The following is a 19,274-nucleotide window of genomic DNA, read 5'->3' as shown; positions in this document are numbered from 1 at the left end:
ATTCATCACTCAAGGAGCATAAAATGTCCCTCCATGAAGAATGTTCTAATATTTTTCTTAAGATAGTTCAAGATCTATTCCATGTAGAATAGATACAAGCTGTTTTAAAAGCAAAGGGTTGCCCAACACCATATTAGTGCATACCTAACTCTTATCAGAGGTGTATCCATTATTTTAGCCCCCCCCATATTTGGAAATTTAATAAGTAACCAGGTGAACTGCATGTAAATTAGCATGATTACTTAAACCCTCTAAGCTTAGGTTATGAGCCACATAATTGAATGAAAATAATTTACAAAAAACAGTATTTGAGTTTAAAAATAAAAAATCAAATTAATGAAGTTCAGAAAATAAAGTTTATGACATACATTCTAGAACTTTCATGATTCTTAGAAAAAGCAGTCACTTCCCAACTTTTTTTTTTTTTTATGTTAAGGCTGCTTCGTGTGAGCAAAAAGTCATAAATTTAATATATAACTATAAGAACTACATAAGCCACTGACCTTAATGCATAAAAATTAAAGAAAAAAATCAACATTGCTTTCACTCATGTTTTTTCCACGTATGCCTTCCTTGAGTCTCACTGTTGGGAAACTGCTCTTTTGGGGGGGGGGGTACAGTTTCCTTTGGAAGATCAGAACAAACATTGGCTCTTCACTTGTTTATCATTCAAAATATGTGGCACAGCTTTTGCAGAAATCTTTACATAAGTTCCCTTATCCCCATAAGCTTATAACACGTGAAATGCCTAACTTGTAAGTTTATAAGTTTTTTAAAATTTGATATTAAATCTCTGCCCTAAATAACAATCGCTTTTACACATATAAGAAAACAGCACACTTCCATTCACTGTGACTAGTTGTCGTAGTTGCTCTAAATGTCTCTGCTATGATCACTCCTTTGATTTCATGAGTGATAAAGGAAATCCAGTTTCATTGCGGTTAAGCTTCATACAATGAGATCAAGGGCCATATTATTTAGCATACAAAGGATGCATGTATAGGGAAGGTTGTCTTGTTTCAACTTCATTTATTTTTGTACCATTTATTTTTTTATTTCATTTGCAGGTGATTATTATGAAATGCCACAAGAAAATTTATGTGGCTTAAAGTCAAAAACCACAACAAATGATCAGATATAGTTTTACTTCTACTTTTACTGTGCTTTTACTTTTAAAGTAAAAGCTCAATTTTTGATTAGGGCATACATTTTTTAAAGGAAAGAAGCAACATATTTGTTGTTTTAGAGGGATAGCCTACATCTTAATATTAATGTGAAATTTGTCAGTTTCTTTATTAGAACCCTAATTTGTCAACAAATTACAATGATGCCTGAGGTAAGCTGAATGTTTATGGCATTACAGGTTATCTTGGCTTCACAATATTTCAGCGAGTTGCATACATTAGATTAATGCTGCTTCAAGGAACTTTTTTATTAAAATGCCCAACATCCAGGGCCTTTTTTCTAATACCTGGATGTTATCTAGCTCCCATGTGTACAGCATTATCAAAAATAGGCAACTGTTCCTATCAGAAGTCTATAACAGGCAGCACTTATGGCATGTTTTTCCATTATTATACCCAGAGATTTTAGATATAAAGTACATTTTCCTGAGGACTCAATGCAGTGTGCTTATTGGAATTCTGGACTCACCACTTTAGGAATTTGGACTGCTATTGTGTATTCAAACTACGAGGTGTTTCCTTCAGTATATCCATAATACAAGAATCAAGAGGTTTGGCTACTTCTACTGTTTTTACTTATCAATGTCCAGTGTGCTCAAGCTGTACATAGAGATGAAGGTTGTCTTGTTTCCTCTTAAGATATTGATACTGAGATTCATTTAAAGGTTGTGTCTATAGTTTAGCTCATCCCTCCTGTAGCTTGCACTCAATTTCTAACAGAACACTGTTGTCCTGTTTGCAGATACAAAGGTTGCCACAGTATTGTTTTGAATAGATGATTATACAAGGTGTTTCAAAACTACACAGCACAAATGTAGAATATTCTACAGCTAAAAACAGAAATTCCTACAAACATGTCTGATGTCTCTATTTCTTAGATAAAAGTAAAGTAAACTGCAGCCATTATCAATCCACTGCAGGATGGGAAGCTTCCTCGACAATTCATGTTGAAGGACATGGACTATAATCTGCCACACTGGTCCAGTGCAGGTTGGCAGAACTGTATTTAGCAGTCAGGGGCTTGAACCCAGGTCTACTCAAAGATTGTATGCTACTGCACCCTCGCTCCTGACCACTCGGCTACAAAGGCCCTCAATCACAAACCTTTAAAGCTTCAAAAGTCCTGGGCATACTTTCTACCAGTTTCTGGTAAGTGCTGGCCAGAATTTGCCTCCAAATTTTCCGAAAAGCACCTATCAGAGCCAGTTTTGAAATTGCAAACTTTCCAGTAAAATGATTAGCAATATATATTTTAGAATGTGGAAAGCCATCAGTGTTATATTTAAAAAAGTAATCTATTGTATAGTGTGTCCCTGATATGTTTTTTTTTTTTTTTTTTAAAATGGTACCACAAACAGTATTAAAGTTAGAATTAAAGAAAGCCAAGTTCACACAATAAGTGATGCACTGCTTGCACTAGGTAACTCATTAGTGTCAGCAAGAAATTTATGACATTCATTACAAAAAATCGCCATCTGTTGTTAATTTTGTGAAATCATCATATAGTAGCCAGTTAGCTGATTGGCAATTCCAATTCATCTCTGCAGCTTACGAGCTGCCTTGCCAATATTATTTTGTCTTTATCACTCTGTACACTGAAGCTCTTGAGAAGCTGCCAGTAAAGTTGGCCATTTATTCAACCATCTCCTAAACTCGTTTCTCAGAATAAAGGCCTACTAATTTATGGTACACACTTATTACAAAACTAAGTAGCTGCTTTTTCGTCATGTTTTTCCTTCAGTAAGAACAGGAAGCCATCATAACTCTTCTGAACTAAAAATAACCTTGTCAATGGAATTATCTAACATTGGGGTTAATAATTATAACATCAAGAATATCTTGGTTCCCTCAATAATGCTATAACTGAGTTTTGACACATTTAAATTCAAAATATTTATTTTAAACATGAGCCGAATAATGAAATACACACAAATAATTATGCAATTTAAACAAGACAAGCTTTTATTAAGTTACACAAGACCAAAATACAAAGTATTAGACTATATCTATAAGCAACCTTGGTACAAACCACAATACAATTAACCAATCAGTTTGTGGGGGGATAAGGATGTGACAAGCAAGAGGTATGGTAGTCACAGTGGGGCTCTTCCATGGCCACCTGACACACCTGCTTGTGCACCTACACACTACATCACTGGTTTAAAGATCTGTATATAATCATAGCAATTACTGAGCACAAAAAATATTAATATGCCACTCTTATTTTTCTCATTTTTCTTAATATGTAACACTATGAAATGGATTTTAAGGGCAAGGTAGCACAGGGTAAATATGCTAACATATGTAAAAATATAGGCCAATCTGAAGTCACTGAAACTGGCAAACTGTTCTGAGTTCAGAACTGTGATGAATACATAGTATGACTACCAGAGGCTTGGTACATTTTGGCATGTTTAAGCTCTTTAAACACTTCAAAAAATAATAACGACCACCGATATTCACCACTCTAACAGCTTTGGAAATTGTCAGTAATATTTTCTCCAAATAACAACAATATGGAGAAAAAACAGATTTTTCTCTTTGGAACAGATCATTATAAATCTTTAAAATATTTTTTCCTTGTCATGCTCTAAGTTTCAGACATAACCTTCCTAACTTTACAAAAAAAATTCTAAGTAAATGTGCATGAAACAAACAAACAAACAAAAAAAAAAAAAAGTATCACATTCTTATTAATGTATTGACCTGACTGCATATGTCACAGCTCAGATGTTCTCTCTGGAATAATTTTTGGTTACTCCTCCACACAAATCTTTATCTGGAAATGTTTATCCAACAAAGCTGTCAGGCAATAATTATTAGCATATAAACAACTAATAAAGTACTTAAGTCTATAAAATAAATTAAGAAAAATATTTTTTATATATTATTTATACTTAAAAATTATACCAAATTGTGCTACCATTAAAAGCATATATAAAGTGGTTCCGTGCTTTTTCTTAAAATCATTAACTGATTCATAAAACTTCACTGTGAATATATAACTAAGTTACACTAGAGCTACATCTGTAATGTTCAAAAAAATAAAATAACCACAACTTGCCAGAAGGGCAAAATTGTGTATCTTAAAAGTATAAAAAGTATGGCAATTTGGCTTTAAAATCATTTGTTGACAAATCTCCAGTTTCTCTCTATTAATATTTATTCCAAATTAACCACCTAATGTCTTAAAAGAGTTTATGAAGTTCATATACCAAATATAAAATTTATATTACTCCCAAGTCCCAATATATTTTTTTTCACAAAAGTAACAAATTTCTTATAAGGGAGAAACCTGGAGAAAAGCTGAATGGCAGTTCTGGGATCAAAGAATTGTACATGTGCTTTTTTCTCTGAAAGGATTGGCCTTTTGGGAGTGAAAGCCCACCAGAAGGTAATCATCATGTTCATGATCGTGAATGTATTTCTAGAATCAAAAAAGAACAAAAAAGTTACACAATATTTCAGACAATGAAATTTAATTCCCTAACATTATCAGTTAACATTCATCTTTAAATAAATATGCAACAAGGGTTCACTTACTATATATTTATAATTTATCTGAGACATTTAAAAATATGGTAGAATTCCATTACAATGAACTTCACAGGGGATTATGAACCATTTCACTGTAACAAAATTTTGTTACGATGAATAATGCTCATAATTATTTTAAAGGGACTATTACTGTCTAACTGGTGCCCTGGTGTATTTGATGTATTTGATATATCAAAAAAATAATAATAATAAACAAATAAATAAATAAATAAATAATAAATAAAATAAATAATAATAAATAAATAATAATAAATAAATAAAATAAATAAATAAAATAAAAACTTATGAATTTTAAATAACAATTTAAATAAAAAATTCAAATTGCATATGTCTGAATTTTTTTCCAGTATGATATTTACATCCATTTCTATCATTTTTTAATCAGAAAAGTTAGCCATAAAAAAATTCTTTATGACACTACATACACCAAAAAACAGCACTGCTACAGAAACTTAACTTTACATAGACTTTGTTTCCTTTTTTTTGGAACTGCTTGCAGCCCTCATTTTTAACTGTATATAACTGATTGGAACATATCTTGAAAACATCGTTAGAAACATTGTTTCTAACGATATTTTCACCTCTACTAGAGGGGTCAAGTAAGAAACAGGGCTGCAAGCAGTCCTGTTTCTTAATTAATCATGAATTGAATCATGTCATCAGCAGGGCTGTAGTGGAGGGTATATACCCTCTGGATTTTTTTTAGGTGAATAGCGTATACCTTCTGGCTTTTGAAAGACTTGAAAAAAACATTATTAAAATATTTACTGAAAATTAAAAAAAATAAATTTATTAAAATTTGATTCTTGGGCAATACTTATAGTTTTATTATTTTTAATATACCGTATTTCCCCATGTATAAGATGCACCTTAATTTTGGGGACCGAAATTTGAAAAAAAAATGTATTTCATAAAGTTATTGAACTCAAGTTTTATTCATCATAAAATTCATAGAACTCATCACTGTCAAAACTCCCATCCATTAGTTTGTCCTCATCTGTGTCTGATGATGAATCACTGTCTTCATATATTGCCTCGTCCTCAGTTCCATCTATGGCATGAAATGCCACACTTCTTAAATGACTTGACAACGATCTCAATCTTGATATTATCCCAGGATCTTTTCGCCCAGATACAAACTTCTCCTATAGTTGGTTTCTTCATTCTTCTTGCTGGTGTCAAATTGTCCCCAGAAGACTTCATCCATTGGTTCCATTCGTCTCTCATGTCAGCTTTGAAGGGTTTGTTAATGCTGACATCAAAGTGGTTGAAGCTGGGATGTCAATGTATGACGGCAAGTTTTGTTTTTTGCTCTACAGCAATCTTCTTTGTATTTTTTGTTATGTGTGCCCTGAACTGATCAAGCACCAATGGGGCAGGTTTGCATAAGAGCCCACCTGGTCTCCTGCTCTAAACTTTCTCTCAAACCAGATCTTCATCCCATCCTGATCCATCCAATCCTTGTCATGAACGTGGACAATCACTCCTCGAGGAATGTCTTCTTTTGGCATTGTTTTGTGTTTGAAAATCAGCATAGGAGGCAGCTTGGTTCCGTCGGCACAACAAGCTAGAACAACTGTATAATGGCTCTTTTCATGTCCACTTATCTTCACAGTTACAGTTAACCCCCCCCCCTTCTTATCAACAGTTCTGTTACTTGGGACAACAAATTGAAGGGGGCCTTTGTCCATATTTGCAATCTGTCCCAACTCAAACTGATGTGTCTTCCGACACTGAATGACAAAACAATGAAATTCAAGGACCTTCTGCTCATAGCTTTCAGGCATCTTTTGGGCAAGTCTGGTACGTGTACGCATGCTTAGTCCATTCCGTTTCATGAACCTGAAGCACCAATTGTGTCCTCCTTTGAAATCAGTAACTTCTTTTTCATCAGCAATTCTTCTTGCCTCATGCTGAACCATATTTGTGGACACAGGAATTCCAATTGCCCTTTGCTCCTCAATTTATATCTTCAATTCCCTCTCTAAATCAGGCCATTCTGCTGACTTGCCTCTAATGGCCTTCTTCTGCTGTGGCGTTTTCAGTAGGGTTTCTTCTTCCCGTAGCCAGTCTCGGATTGTTTTCTCAGTTGGAGGAGGACCAAACTTGCGTTCAGCAGCACGATTTTCATTCACTTTTGCAAACCGGATCACTTTTAACTTGAATTCAGCACTGTACGAAAATCTTTTCTGAGCCATTTCTGGGCAGAATGTGGAAAAACGTAACCTAATATACCAGTAACAAGCGCGAAGAAGTGGGAAATGCAAGTAAAAAAAATCTACAACCACTGTATAAGATGCACCCAGTTTTTAGACCCCAAATTTTTTGAAAAAATGTGCGTCTTATACATGGGGAAATATGGTATATGCCGTATATATACGAGTAAGTAAATATGCCGTGTGTGCACACATTTACACACGCACGCACACCATATACCCTCTGGAATTCGATTAATGAGCCCTGATATGCACAGTATACTCTCTGTTTTTCGTAACATTCATAGAGTATACCTTCTGCTAATTTCATGACTACAGCACTGGTCATCAAGCCTAATCATGAAATATTTGAAGGCTGTTACAAGTCTTTTTATGCATGGCAGACCGAAAAATTGTTGTACTGAATTTTTTATCAGAATTATTTCTTTCTAATGAAACTTATAAAGTAAAATTAATAATGGAAGTCATCTTGGAGATGGAAATATTTTCGTTACAACAAAAATTTTCATTAAGAGTATTTGCGGTAACAGGATTTTATTGTACATTTAATTGATGTCAGGTACCACCTTATTTTCACATAAAGCTTTGCTCAGAACTGAAATATGCTTATGGAATGAACTTTGCATCATAATCACTAACATACACTCAATAACACAAAATACTGTAAATTGGTAAAAACGTATCACTTGTGACAAAAGCACCTTAACCCAGCACGGATTTTAAAAGTGAAATATGATTCTTCTTCTAATTACGAAAAGGTGAAATAAACTGACTATATATACACAAGTGTCTTGCAGATATAATTTCTAGCCTGCTTCCTCAACACAGTCTGATAATACTTCTATTAACAGAATGGAGGTATTGTTTTCCTCCTTCCCATGCTGGTTTTTAGAGATGTATTTCATTCCACTGCTAACAATTAAAAGTTCCTGCCAGTTATCTGTAACTTGCCAACCCACATGGTTATTCTTCAACCGTGTTATTTTGCCTCTTAAGGTTGGCCAGCTTGTTCTTCAGGATTATTCTTGCATGCTCTCCATTATTAAGCTTGATCTTTGTTGTGAATCAGTATATTGCCCAACAAATACATTAGGAATAGAAGTATTTTGATGTAATGTCAAACAGCTTGTACATCTCCAACCTTGATGGGAGAGTTGTTCATGCAACTCTACTGGATAATGCTCCCCAACCAATTATTATTTTTTTTTCCAGACTAGTTCTAAAAGCTATTGCTACACCTTTCTTCCACTATATCCTTCTTTCACGATCAATTATATTATTAATATTGTTTTGCTGCAGCTCCCTTCTATTCACCCATTTGGTTTCTGCGATACCAGTTATTCTCTAACTAATCTTCTGTTAATTCCACTTTTTTACCATTTAAATTTCTAACATTAATGGATCCTATCTTGATAGTTGCTCCAGTAGCATACTTGGCACTATATGTCCTGGTTTTTCTGACAAACACAGCAAGGTTCTTATTGACCCAACAACTTCCCAGCTGTCTCAATGGTTTATCCTACCAGTTCGCTTTATCCTACCAGTGGTCAATAAGTGCAAATGTAAACTGATATATAAATAGCATACAGTATTTCTATATGATATCAGAATAGCTGACCATCTATATCCTTCCTTCACAATCAATTAGTTTATTATTATTGTTTTGCTGCAGCTCCCTTCTATTCATCCTTTTGGTTTCTGCGATACCAGCTATTCTCTAACTAAGCTTCTGCTAATTCCAACATGCAATATAAGACAATTATTTCACAAGAAAATTTCCAGTGTTTCTTATAATTAAAAGTAGAACAAAGTAGAGAAAAATAGAGCAGCATGTAAAAAATTACAGGAAAAGTCAAGGTGTAATTGTATGCAGGCCAAATGGGGTAAAAAAAAAAAAAAAAACCCTAAGGCAAAAAACAGAAAGCCTGTAACTGTTCTTGACTAATTCTGAAAGTTATAGAAATTACAGGACATATTTCATAAATGGAAAATATAAAGACAAGTAAAAGCATTAAATTTTGTTAAGAATTTTTCTTTTATTTAAATAGAAAAATGTGGGGGAAAAAAAAAAAAAAAAAAAAACGAATTTAAGGACCCAGAAACAAAAGTAATTTCTGTTTTATCTTACTTATATATACTTTAATAAAAGTATATTTTATTATAAAAAATACAGTAATATATAAAATTTTAATAAACCACAATCAAAATAGTATAGTGATAATAGCATCGTTAATTTTCATTCATTAAATACAAAAAATTCTAATTTAGTAAAACCTAAAATGGGAGAGTTCAGATCACTAAAATCGAATTACTAATTTGATGCATATTTCTGCTGAACACAACCAACTTCCAGGAATGTTTCTAGAGCAAATGATTTGAAATCGTGAAAATGTAAGACCTCTTCTGTTATGGTTCTATGTCTGCTCTTCACATTTCTTTGATTTTGTTCCCCTCCCCCCCCCAACAAACTAAAAGGTGATTGCACACAGCACCATTTAGTACCATAGTGCAGGGGAATCAACAAAACTGGATTTGAACACAATTTAGGAAATGTGGAAAACAGAAAGTATGATACTTATTTCTTTCTCTACATCAGCCAAAACTTCCATTTTCTCCCCTCAAATGAATGCTTTGGTATTTTTTCATTGCTTAATTAGCTGTATTTACAATATAGGGCATATCCGACCTTCAAGTATGAGTTTCAAACACATAATTAAAAAAAAAAAAACAGGTGTTTGTTCCAGCACTAATAATTCATGGTTTTCAGAAACTTTTTTTTTATTTCTTTCTTTGTAAATCAATATGTTTCATGTGTAAGGTGGATTTGAAAATAAGTCATTGCATACTGAATTATTTTCAAATTCCAGAACTATTTCATTGAAACAATTTATGCAGTAATAAGGAAAGTCTCACAGAATCTTGAAATATTTTCGTCATAGTGACATTTTCATTAAAACAGCATTTCACTGTAATGAGATTTTACTGCATATGTTATTTATAGAAGAATAGAGTATTCAATTTGTTAGTGTCTGGTTTTTTTTTTGTTTTTTTTATTTATGTGGCCTATGCTTCACGTCGCAATTGTGGAGGTTTTCAATACAGACCAATCGTTTGGACGTAGATCATTTGTTAATTTGTAGTGAAGTTTCCTAACCAGGGAAAGGTATTTATTTTTGTTTATTAGAATACTGAGATTTTAAGACAAGCTTAACAATATTACAAGATGTGGAAAGTGCTAGTTGTTTTACCCAAAATTTTATGATTTAAATTGCCTTTTGCAAATTTCAGAATGTTTTTTTGAAGGCAATATTTTAGGAAAGAAATATGGGCAGAGTATCTTAGTGTTAATCTAATGTATTTTCACACCAAGATGTTCAAAAAATCTCTCAATTCAAAAAATCAATATATTCTACATTGTATTGCAATATTTGTAGAAGAATAAGAAAAATTTACCTCGATATGATATGTAAAATACTTTTGAAGTGTTCTGTGTATCATATTAAGGTAAATTTCTCTTATTCTTCTACAAATATTAAAATTCAATGTAGAAGAACGTATCGAGCATTGTGGCTCTGTTTTATACTAATCACTGCATATGTTAATAAATGTCGTTATAGATATTTTGTGTTCTATTTATTCATTAATATGGGCATTCTTGTTTATTTCCCATCTTGTCTATCTTTTATTTTGCAATGTAATTCAATTTTTTTGACTGCACTGCTTTAAGGAAGTTTAAATTGCATGAAGATTTATACATATATATATATATATATATATATATACACACACACACACACCGATGAGCCAAAACAGCTTGTACCCAGCAAGGCATGGATGCTACAAGATTTCTAAATATCTTGTGGTATCTGGTACCAACACATAACCAGCAGATCCTTTAACTCCTGTAAGGTCCGTGGTTGAGACGCTGCAAATCGGAATTGCTCTTCTAACACAAACCACAGATACTCGATGGGATTGATGTCTGGGGAATTTGGAGGCCAGGTCAATACCTGGAAGTCTTCCTCATGTTACGCGAACCAGTCTCAAACAATCTGGGCAGTTTGGCAAGGCGCATTATCCTGAAAGACGGCACCACCAGAGGGGAAGGCTGTTCCCATGAAAGGATGTACCTGGTCAGCAATGATGTTTAGGTAGGTGGTAGACATCAGAGTGCCTGACACATGGATGTCTAAACCCAGGGTATCCCAATAGAACATCATCCAAAGCATGACACCGCTGTTTTCGTCCCATGGTGCATCCAGGCACCATCACTTCCCCAGGCAAATGATGCACATGTACCCGGCCATCCACATGGTGCAACAGGAAATATGATTCATCGGACCAGATGACCTTCTCCCAATCACTCAAGGTCCAGTTTCAATGCTCGCATGCCCATTGTAGGCACTGTCACCTGTGAATCGTGGTTAGCATGGGGCTACACAGCTCCATTTTCAGCAGGGATCAATGTACTGTGTATTGTGACACATTACTCCCATCATCAGCATTCCAATTACCAGTGAGTTGCACCACAGTCGCCCTTCTGTTGCCACGTACCATCCGAGAGAGCCTTTGTTCACCTCGCACATCGATGAGCTGTGGTCGTCAAACAGCTCACTGGAGGTTCATGGGTTCCCCCTCTTCGGACCGACCACTTTTGGTAGGTACTAACCGTGGCTGACTGTGAGCAACCCACCAGCTGTGCCGTTTCGGATATGCTCTGACTCAGTCGCCTGGCCATACAATTGGGCCTTTGTCAAACTCGCTTAAGTCCACTGCCTTTCCCACCTCAAGAACAAGAGTAACACTGATTAACGGAGCTCAGTATCAGGTGTTCTTTATACCATGTTCCGACCCGTGCACGCACCACAGTTCACCTGCAGTTGCTTTGATTTGTATAACAACTTGCTGGTTATAATGTTTTGGCTCATCGGTGTATATATATATACCGTATATGGGGTGCTTTAAAAGTATGTGCAGTAAATTTTGAGATGTAACTTATGGTCAAATAATAAGAAAAATGAACCCAAAAATGCTTTATTTTTCAGTTATTACATTACACTTTCAAACACACAAACATAATATCCTTAATTTTTCACACATTGATTTTACAATAACTGAATTCATGTCCTTGCACCTGAACATATATCTCAGCTCACTGAATTAGGCATTTTATGCAAGAAAGCAAGCTTATATAGCATCAGCCAAAAAAACTAAAAAAAAAAAAAACCCTTTCCCATTTCACCCATCCATTCACTCCAAAAGTTTGTCTAGTTTAGCCTTGAATTTAAGCTGTCAACTTCCATGACAGATGGAAGTTTGTTCCAGCAATCAACCACCCGCTGGCTAAAGACAATTTTCTGCACATCTATTCTACAACTGTCTTTCCTCAATTTGAATTTATACCCCCTCCTCAGGTGCGGAATCTGAGCAAGAGGAAGAATCCCATCAGCACTGAGCTTGCTCAACCATTATACGCCTCAATCAGATAACCGTGCAGGTGCCTAGTCACCAGATTCTGCAATTTGCAGAACTTAAGCCTATCTTGGTAACGGCAACCCTTTGTTCCACTCAATCTTGTTGACCTAAAAACCTAGTAGCTTCCACTAGTAATTCCTTGAATGTCCCCATTTAGAATTTGCTGTTGGTAACATCATCAGCTGGCCCCATTGTATACAATGTAAAAAATCTGAGACCACTGTAGTCACCTTTACGAAAGCAAAAACCCTACCCTTTACCCATGATGGTAGTTACATCTTTGAGTAAATCCCACATCAGTACACTGTGATGATTGCCACCTGGTGGTACCTTTATCTGCAGATTCTTAATGCACAAATAATCACTGCTGATAATCAGATCAAGAGTATTACTCCCTCTGATTGCCTCTCAAACATGCCGCTGTAGAAAATAATCATTCAATATATCCACAAAAGTCTTGCTAGTGTGTGAGTGACCAACCCACAAGTTCCAGTCTATATCTGGGAAGTTAAAATTCCCCATTATAAGACAATCTGATTTACTGGCCCATTATTTCTCTGTTCAACTGTTCGTTGTACTCATCAGAGTCATTAGGCCTATAACACACTGGTACTCTCAACTTTGCTATCCCAGTGCTATGTCACACCAAACTGACTCAACACTGCACTCTCCACTCATATCAACTGGATGCATTTCATTAGATTTTGTGTTTCTTAACTAACAGCATCACCCCTCCTCCCCCTTCTATCCTTTCTGTACACATTGTACTCCTCAAATTCCAATTCTGCATTCCTTATCTCCGTGTGACACCATGTCTCTGATATCCCAACAATATTTAGCAATTGCCAAACATTCTTAAACATTGCTGCAGTGGTATGGATTATTTATCAGTAAAGTTCTGTGATATCTGAGATTTCCATTTCACACACCAGTCTCTTTAAATGAACCTACAGGAAGTAATTTAAGGGATTTAGTTCAGGTAGCCCTGTAACAGTCTCCCTGTCCATCTGAGTGGACAGGTAGCATTGAGGTGAGCCCTTGCCTGTTGGTTAAAATGGGCAGGAGCACCACTGTGCATGAACTACATGTCATGTTTTGTTAGGGAGAGGTACACCTTCAAGCAATCCTGGTAAAATATCTTCTGAAAAGTGTCAGTAAGTTGCCATGATCATCAACAATACCACATGAGAATGAAGCTAATAAAGCATTGCTCTTCATGGATCCTTACCATTACACCATGCAGATTTTTGTCCATCTATTCATGCAAGTTGTGCAAGCTGATGATTCCACCCTGTGCAAAACCATAATTTTGGGCATGATGACAAAGCAGCCACTGACAATCATTTCTGAGGCTAGTCTGCTGCAATCAATAACTGCATTTTCTGCAATGAAAGGGGTATAAATGCTATCACCTAACAATGCACCAACCTGTTGGATACTTGTTCACAGATCTTTTACCAGGTCCAGAATTTTGCTATCACATCTTTATATGGTAAGGCTGCAGTTACCCTACAGCAAGATGAAATGTACCACCTTCTCTCTCTCTCTCTCTCTCAAATGCCCATCAATGGCCACAAATGTTCATCAATTTGTCAACCTTCTACTAGAAAAGTTTCTATAGCATGATCATCTTGTTTCAAGTGCATTTATTCCAGCATGACCACAAATAAGATGCACATTTACATACTCAAATATTGGAAAATGAAGTCATTGCTATCAATAATACTGTCACCAAATGAGCCTCAGAAAACTAGTCATAAAATAACAGACACACCATAATATGCTGCTTCTCAGAGAGGAAAGGATGCAAGGCTTCCTCCTTCATTTTGAAATCCTTGTTTTGAATAAAGCAATAGTGTTTTACTTACCACCATTTTGGAATATTCACACTTCCATTCCTTCAAATTCAGATTCTTGCAAGTAATGAGCAGATGACAATTGTACTTCCACATTCCTATATGCAGTTACAGACGGCACAGTGCCCCATAATATATTCATATGCATGTGATGTCCAGTACAAATCATCTCATTTCTACATACCAATGGCAGTATACCCATTGTAATTAATTTGCCTGTCATAAGAAGAAAACAAGCATTGTTTGCATTGTTTATTTTGTTATTTGGTTTTTTTTTTTTTTAGGAGCATTAGCAACTGAGGCCATATTGCTCCGGGATATGCAGTGGTCATCCCCCCTGACCTTTCTGCATCCTCCGTATTTGGTGGTGACAGGCTCGAATTCCAGTCTAATCAAGAAGCGTGCTACGCACTGCTGTTTGCATTGTAGGACATTCAAACGTGTTTGAATGTCCTACAACGCAAACAATGGGATTTCAAAATGAAGGAGGAAGCCTTGCATCCTCCTTTCCCCTCTGAGAAGCAGCATATTGTGGGGTGTCTTATATTATGACTAGTTGTTTTCTGAGGCTCATTTGGTGACAGTATTATTGACAGTATTTTTGTTATAGGGCATTCAAACGTGTTTGAATGCACTGTGTGGCTTTGATTTATGTAGTCTAATCTTGTAATTTTTTAAATGACATGCCCTTATAATATAAGTAATAATAATAATAATAAATAAATCTTATCATATGTGTAAAAATTAAACTAATGAGCGATATGTTCATGTAGGATCAAAAAACACTTTTTTTTTTCGTTTTAAGTTTTTAAATTTTTTATGTTCACATGTTTATTTCTTAATTTCAAGGTTTTTTAGTTACACATTACCTGTATTTTTTTATTAAATTTTTTTTCTTGTATAGTACATGTGAATTTTTGTTACAAATTTCATTTAATTTATCTGCATAAAATAACCTAAAAAATTGTAAGGTTGGTAACTATTTATGCATTTGCAGAAATACATTACCCACAATTTTTCTATTTTACCCACAGTATTTTTTATTGGATAATGGGTCTTAATTTACACAAGTCTTTGCTTACATATGTGTGCTAGAAATGCAACCCACACATGAATCATGACCATCCTGTACAACTCAACATAAAATTCATATCCTGTGTAGTTGTTCTTCATAACATTGTAATATAATATGGTGAAACTGCCCAAAGTATAATATGAGGGGGTCCAACCTTTCCCTGCAGTGTGAAACATATTATTAGTATTAGCAGTGGCATATGATTATGATGCAAGAAAGCAAGCATCAGCAAAAAAACCCCTTCCCACATCACTTATCCATCACCTCCAATAATTTGTCTAGTTCTTCCATGAATTTATTCAAACTAGCCACTGTTCCAACAATCAACCACCTGCTACCTGAAAGCAAACCTGCAACTCTTTCAATTTAAATTTATGTGCCCTCATGTGTGTGTGTGTGTGCAGTCTGAGCAAGAGGAAGAATGTCTCAACATTGAGCTCGCTCAATCCATTCAAAGCTTTAACCACCTTAATCAGATCATTTCACAGGGGCTTGCCCTCCAGATGCTGCAATTTGCAGAAAAATGAAGCCTTTTTTGAACCTGTTTCAGCAGATCTAGATTCTTCCTAAAAAGATGCATCCAGGCTTGTACACAGTACTCGAGATGTGGCCTAAACGTCACCTTGTACAATGGGACAATCACCTCCTTATCCCCATTAGCAAAGTTTCTGTATATCATTGACAAAACTGAATGAGTTTCCCCCGGCAGACTGTCTGCACTGCTCAGAAAACTTCATATCTCACTTCCCAATTACCCCCAAGTCATTTTTATTTTCCATTATGCTTAGTGTAGTACCACACAGTTGGTATATTAATCTGGGATTACTGCTACCCATATGCATTGTTACCTTACATTTGTAAATGTTAAAACTTCAACAGCCATTTCTCAGCCCATCTGCCTAAATTTTTTAGATCTTCTTGCAGTAGCATACTGTCATTAATTATCCTGGCAACCTTTGTATCATCTGTAAACTTAGACATTAAGCCTAATATATCTTTATCAACACTGTTAATAAATAAAGTAAACAACAATAAGCACAGCACTGAACCCTGTGGGACTCCACTAATAATATCAGCCTATGAAAAGAAGTGCCCATTGATAACCACTCCATCTTCTCCCACTCAACCATCCCTTTATCCATAGTTGTAGCTCTCTTAACATCACACTGCTCAAATTTATAGTCTTTTGTGTGTGCAACAATATCAAAAACTTTCCCGAAATCCAAGTATATGATATCAAAATTATTTTTTGCATCCAGTTCCTGTTACTGCATCACAGTATACAATCAAATTTGTCAGACAAGATTGCCCCTTAACAAATCCATTTTGTGACTGCAGTATAATTACATTCCTGTTCAGATAGTTGCATTATTTTCCCATCATAAACCCATGGTTTGTCTGATGTATAACTTCACTCCTATCTAGACATCCCTGCATTACTTCTTTAACCAGTGACTGCATTATTTTCCCTGGAACAGAAGTAAGCTAACAGGTCTGTAATTACTCACGTTACCTTTTAATTCCCCTTTGTGAATTGGGGATACATTCGCACATCTCCAGTACATAGGAACCTCCACCTGAATCCAAAGATGCTCTCATAATTAAGGCTAAGGGTTTGCTTGCTTACTTCCTTTGCTGCATTCCTTAATATACTTGGATAGATCCTATCCACCCCGGGTGCCTTTTTTAGTTTAGCTTCAATGATTTCTATTCCACTTTCCTCTCAGTTATCACAAACTCATTTAGCTCCCTGTTATAGAGTTTGATAAACTTCTGGCATCCCCTTTATTATAGAATTTTTTTATGTTTAAATATAGATGCAAAATACCGATTCAGTTTGTCACCAAACCTCAGCAGGATCATCAACAGTTAGACCACCAACATCAAGTGGATCAATGTGATTCAAACCCTTCCGTCCACTCTTCATATTTGCAAAAAGGCTTTGTTGCTTTTATTTGCATTCTTTGCCAGAGACTTCTCGTAATCTGCCTTAATCACCTCTGTGACTTGTTTGCAAGACGTTTATATCTACCATAGGCTTCTGTATCACCTGATACTTTTTATGCATCCTATGGATTTTTCTTATTTGCCACAATTCTCATTAGTTCATCTGACAATTCTCATCAAGCCTTGAACTAATGAGATCTGACATCTCATTAGTTCAAGGCTTATTTCTAAGCCTTGAACAGTATAAGAAACCTTATAGCTTCTATGATTACTTTCCTGAATGCTTCCCATTTAGAATTTTTTGCTGGTAACATCATCAGTTGGTCCCACTGCACAGAATTTAAAAACTGTCTGAGACGGCTGTAGTCACCCTTATGAAAGCAAAAGCTTTCATAAGGGATGCAAATAAAGTCCAATTTAACATCTATCACAAACCAAAAAACACCAGTATATTTCTGCATTATAACAGCTATCACCTGTTCACCTACAAAAAGGTCTATTATTTTTAATCAATTTCTCAATGTCTATAAATATTCAACAACAAAATTGGCTTTAGACTCAGAAATGGATGTTAACTAGCAGATTCTTAAACAGGGGTTATCCCCTTGCTACAATAAACCAAATTAGGGTACAAGCTAAGGATAGGATACAAAAAATTACACCAACCAACAATAGTAACATCAAAAACACTATTTCTGTTCCATACGTTGAACAGTGGCACAAACAGCTTAACAGATTCTTTAAAGATACCAAATTTAAAATTTTGGCCAGAACAATACAGAAATTACATGCTATACTGAACAATCACCCAGTCCTTTTACAACACAAATGAATGACCCGGTATAACAACATTTCTTGCAGTGATTGCGACTCATCTTATCAGGGCTCCACGTGGTGTATACTGAATGTAAGAGTAAAACAGCATGTGTCCTTAGTTTGTGCTTCTTGTTCAGCAGCATCAGAATTGGCCTTTCATGCCGTTAACGAAAACCATACATTTTTATTCAACAAGGCCAAAATACTTAAAGAGTCTAACGTAATTATACTAGACTATTAACTGCAGAAACCATTGAAATTAAATTACATGAGAATTCTATTAACGTTTTCTGTCCATATCTAATCTCCAATTCATGGTCATTTCCGCACATGTGCGAAGACAAATAATCTTGCTATTTAAGATCCAGCCTTGCACATACTCTGTAATTTCCATTCCTGTGATCAAGACATTGGTCGAAAAGCAGCATCAGCTTCAGGAAGGAAAGTTGTTTTTGCAAAATTTACATTAAACTTTTTTAATTTTTTAATTGTTTTAATTTATTACTGTAATCTTTTTTGCATTAATTTTATATTCATTATAATTTCTGGAGTGTCACACGGAAGTGTTCTATGCACCATGTTGAAGTAAATTTCTCTTATTCTTCTACAAATATTGAAATACAACGTAGAATGTATTGAGAATTGTAGCTCTGTTTTATATGATCAAACATAATAAAAATATTATAATTTTAATTTTCATATTTACAGGTAGATTAAATGGCAGATATTCTGCAATTATATTTAACTACTGAAAATTTAAAACCTTTTCTAAAATTAAAGAACTTCAAGTAAATCAGCTTTTAAGACATTTTTAAATAACTACCTTCATATCCTCGACAGCAACTGACACTGTAATTCTCTTGATGGATGCTTCACGTCGAAGTTGTTCAACTATCTTCCTTTGTTGTTGAAGTGTAGTCATCTAAGAAAAATTCCCAAGGTTAAACCATTTCCCACCAATACAAATATATTTCTTTAATCAACAAAGCTAAGTTATGTAGGCTTATTTTAAGATTTCATGCAGAGCTTTTATTACAGCTGCAGAAGAAATTAAAAAGTACATTACATAATTACAACTGCACAAATGATATGTGTTAAAGTAATAAATGAAGCCAACTACAGGTGCATAAAAAAAGGAATTTTAATT

General features: G+C 34.9%; 1 protein-coding gene across 4 annotated transcripts in view; it reads right to left on the bottom strand.

Annotated features, from left to right (window-relative positions):
- Window positions 1-3,128: 3,128 nt before the first annotated feature.
- LOC150086077 (guanine nucleotide-binding protein subunit gamma-1-like) overlaps window positions 3,129-19,274 on the bottom strand; it is a 61,175-nt gene continuing 45,029 nt past the window's right edge. For all 4 annotated transcript variants that reach the window (XM_090374362.1, XM_090374361.1, XM_090374363.1 and 1 more), the window contains exons 2-3: window positions 18,951-19,049; window positions 3,129-4,611 (exon numbers count right to left, since the gene is read on the bottom strand). In XM_090374362.1, coding sequence (XP_090230488.1) covers window positions 4,510-4,611; window positions 18,951-19,049 — 201 coding nt within the window. In that variant the 3' untranslated portion in view covers window positions 3,129-4,509. The remainder of the gene's footprint in view (window positions 4,612-18,950; window positions 19,050-19,274) is intronic.

The sequence above is a fragment of the Mastigoproctus giganteus genome, chromosome 5, assembly GCF_048544385.1.
Source record: "Mastigoproctus giganteus isolate SK-2022 chromosome 5, ASM4854438v1, whole genome shotgun sequence".
NCBI classification, from domain to species: domain Eukaryota; kingdom Metazoa; phylum Arthropoda; class Arachnida; order Uropygi; family Thelyphonidae; genus Mastigoproctus; species Mastigoproctus giganteus.
This window is presented reverse-complemented; position numbering and strand designations above follow the sequence as displayed.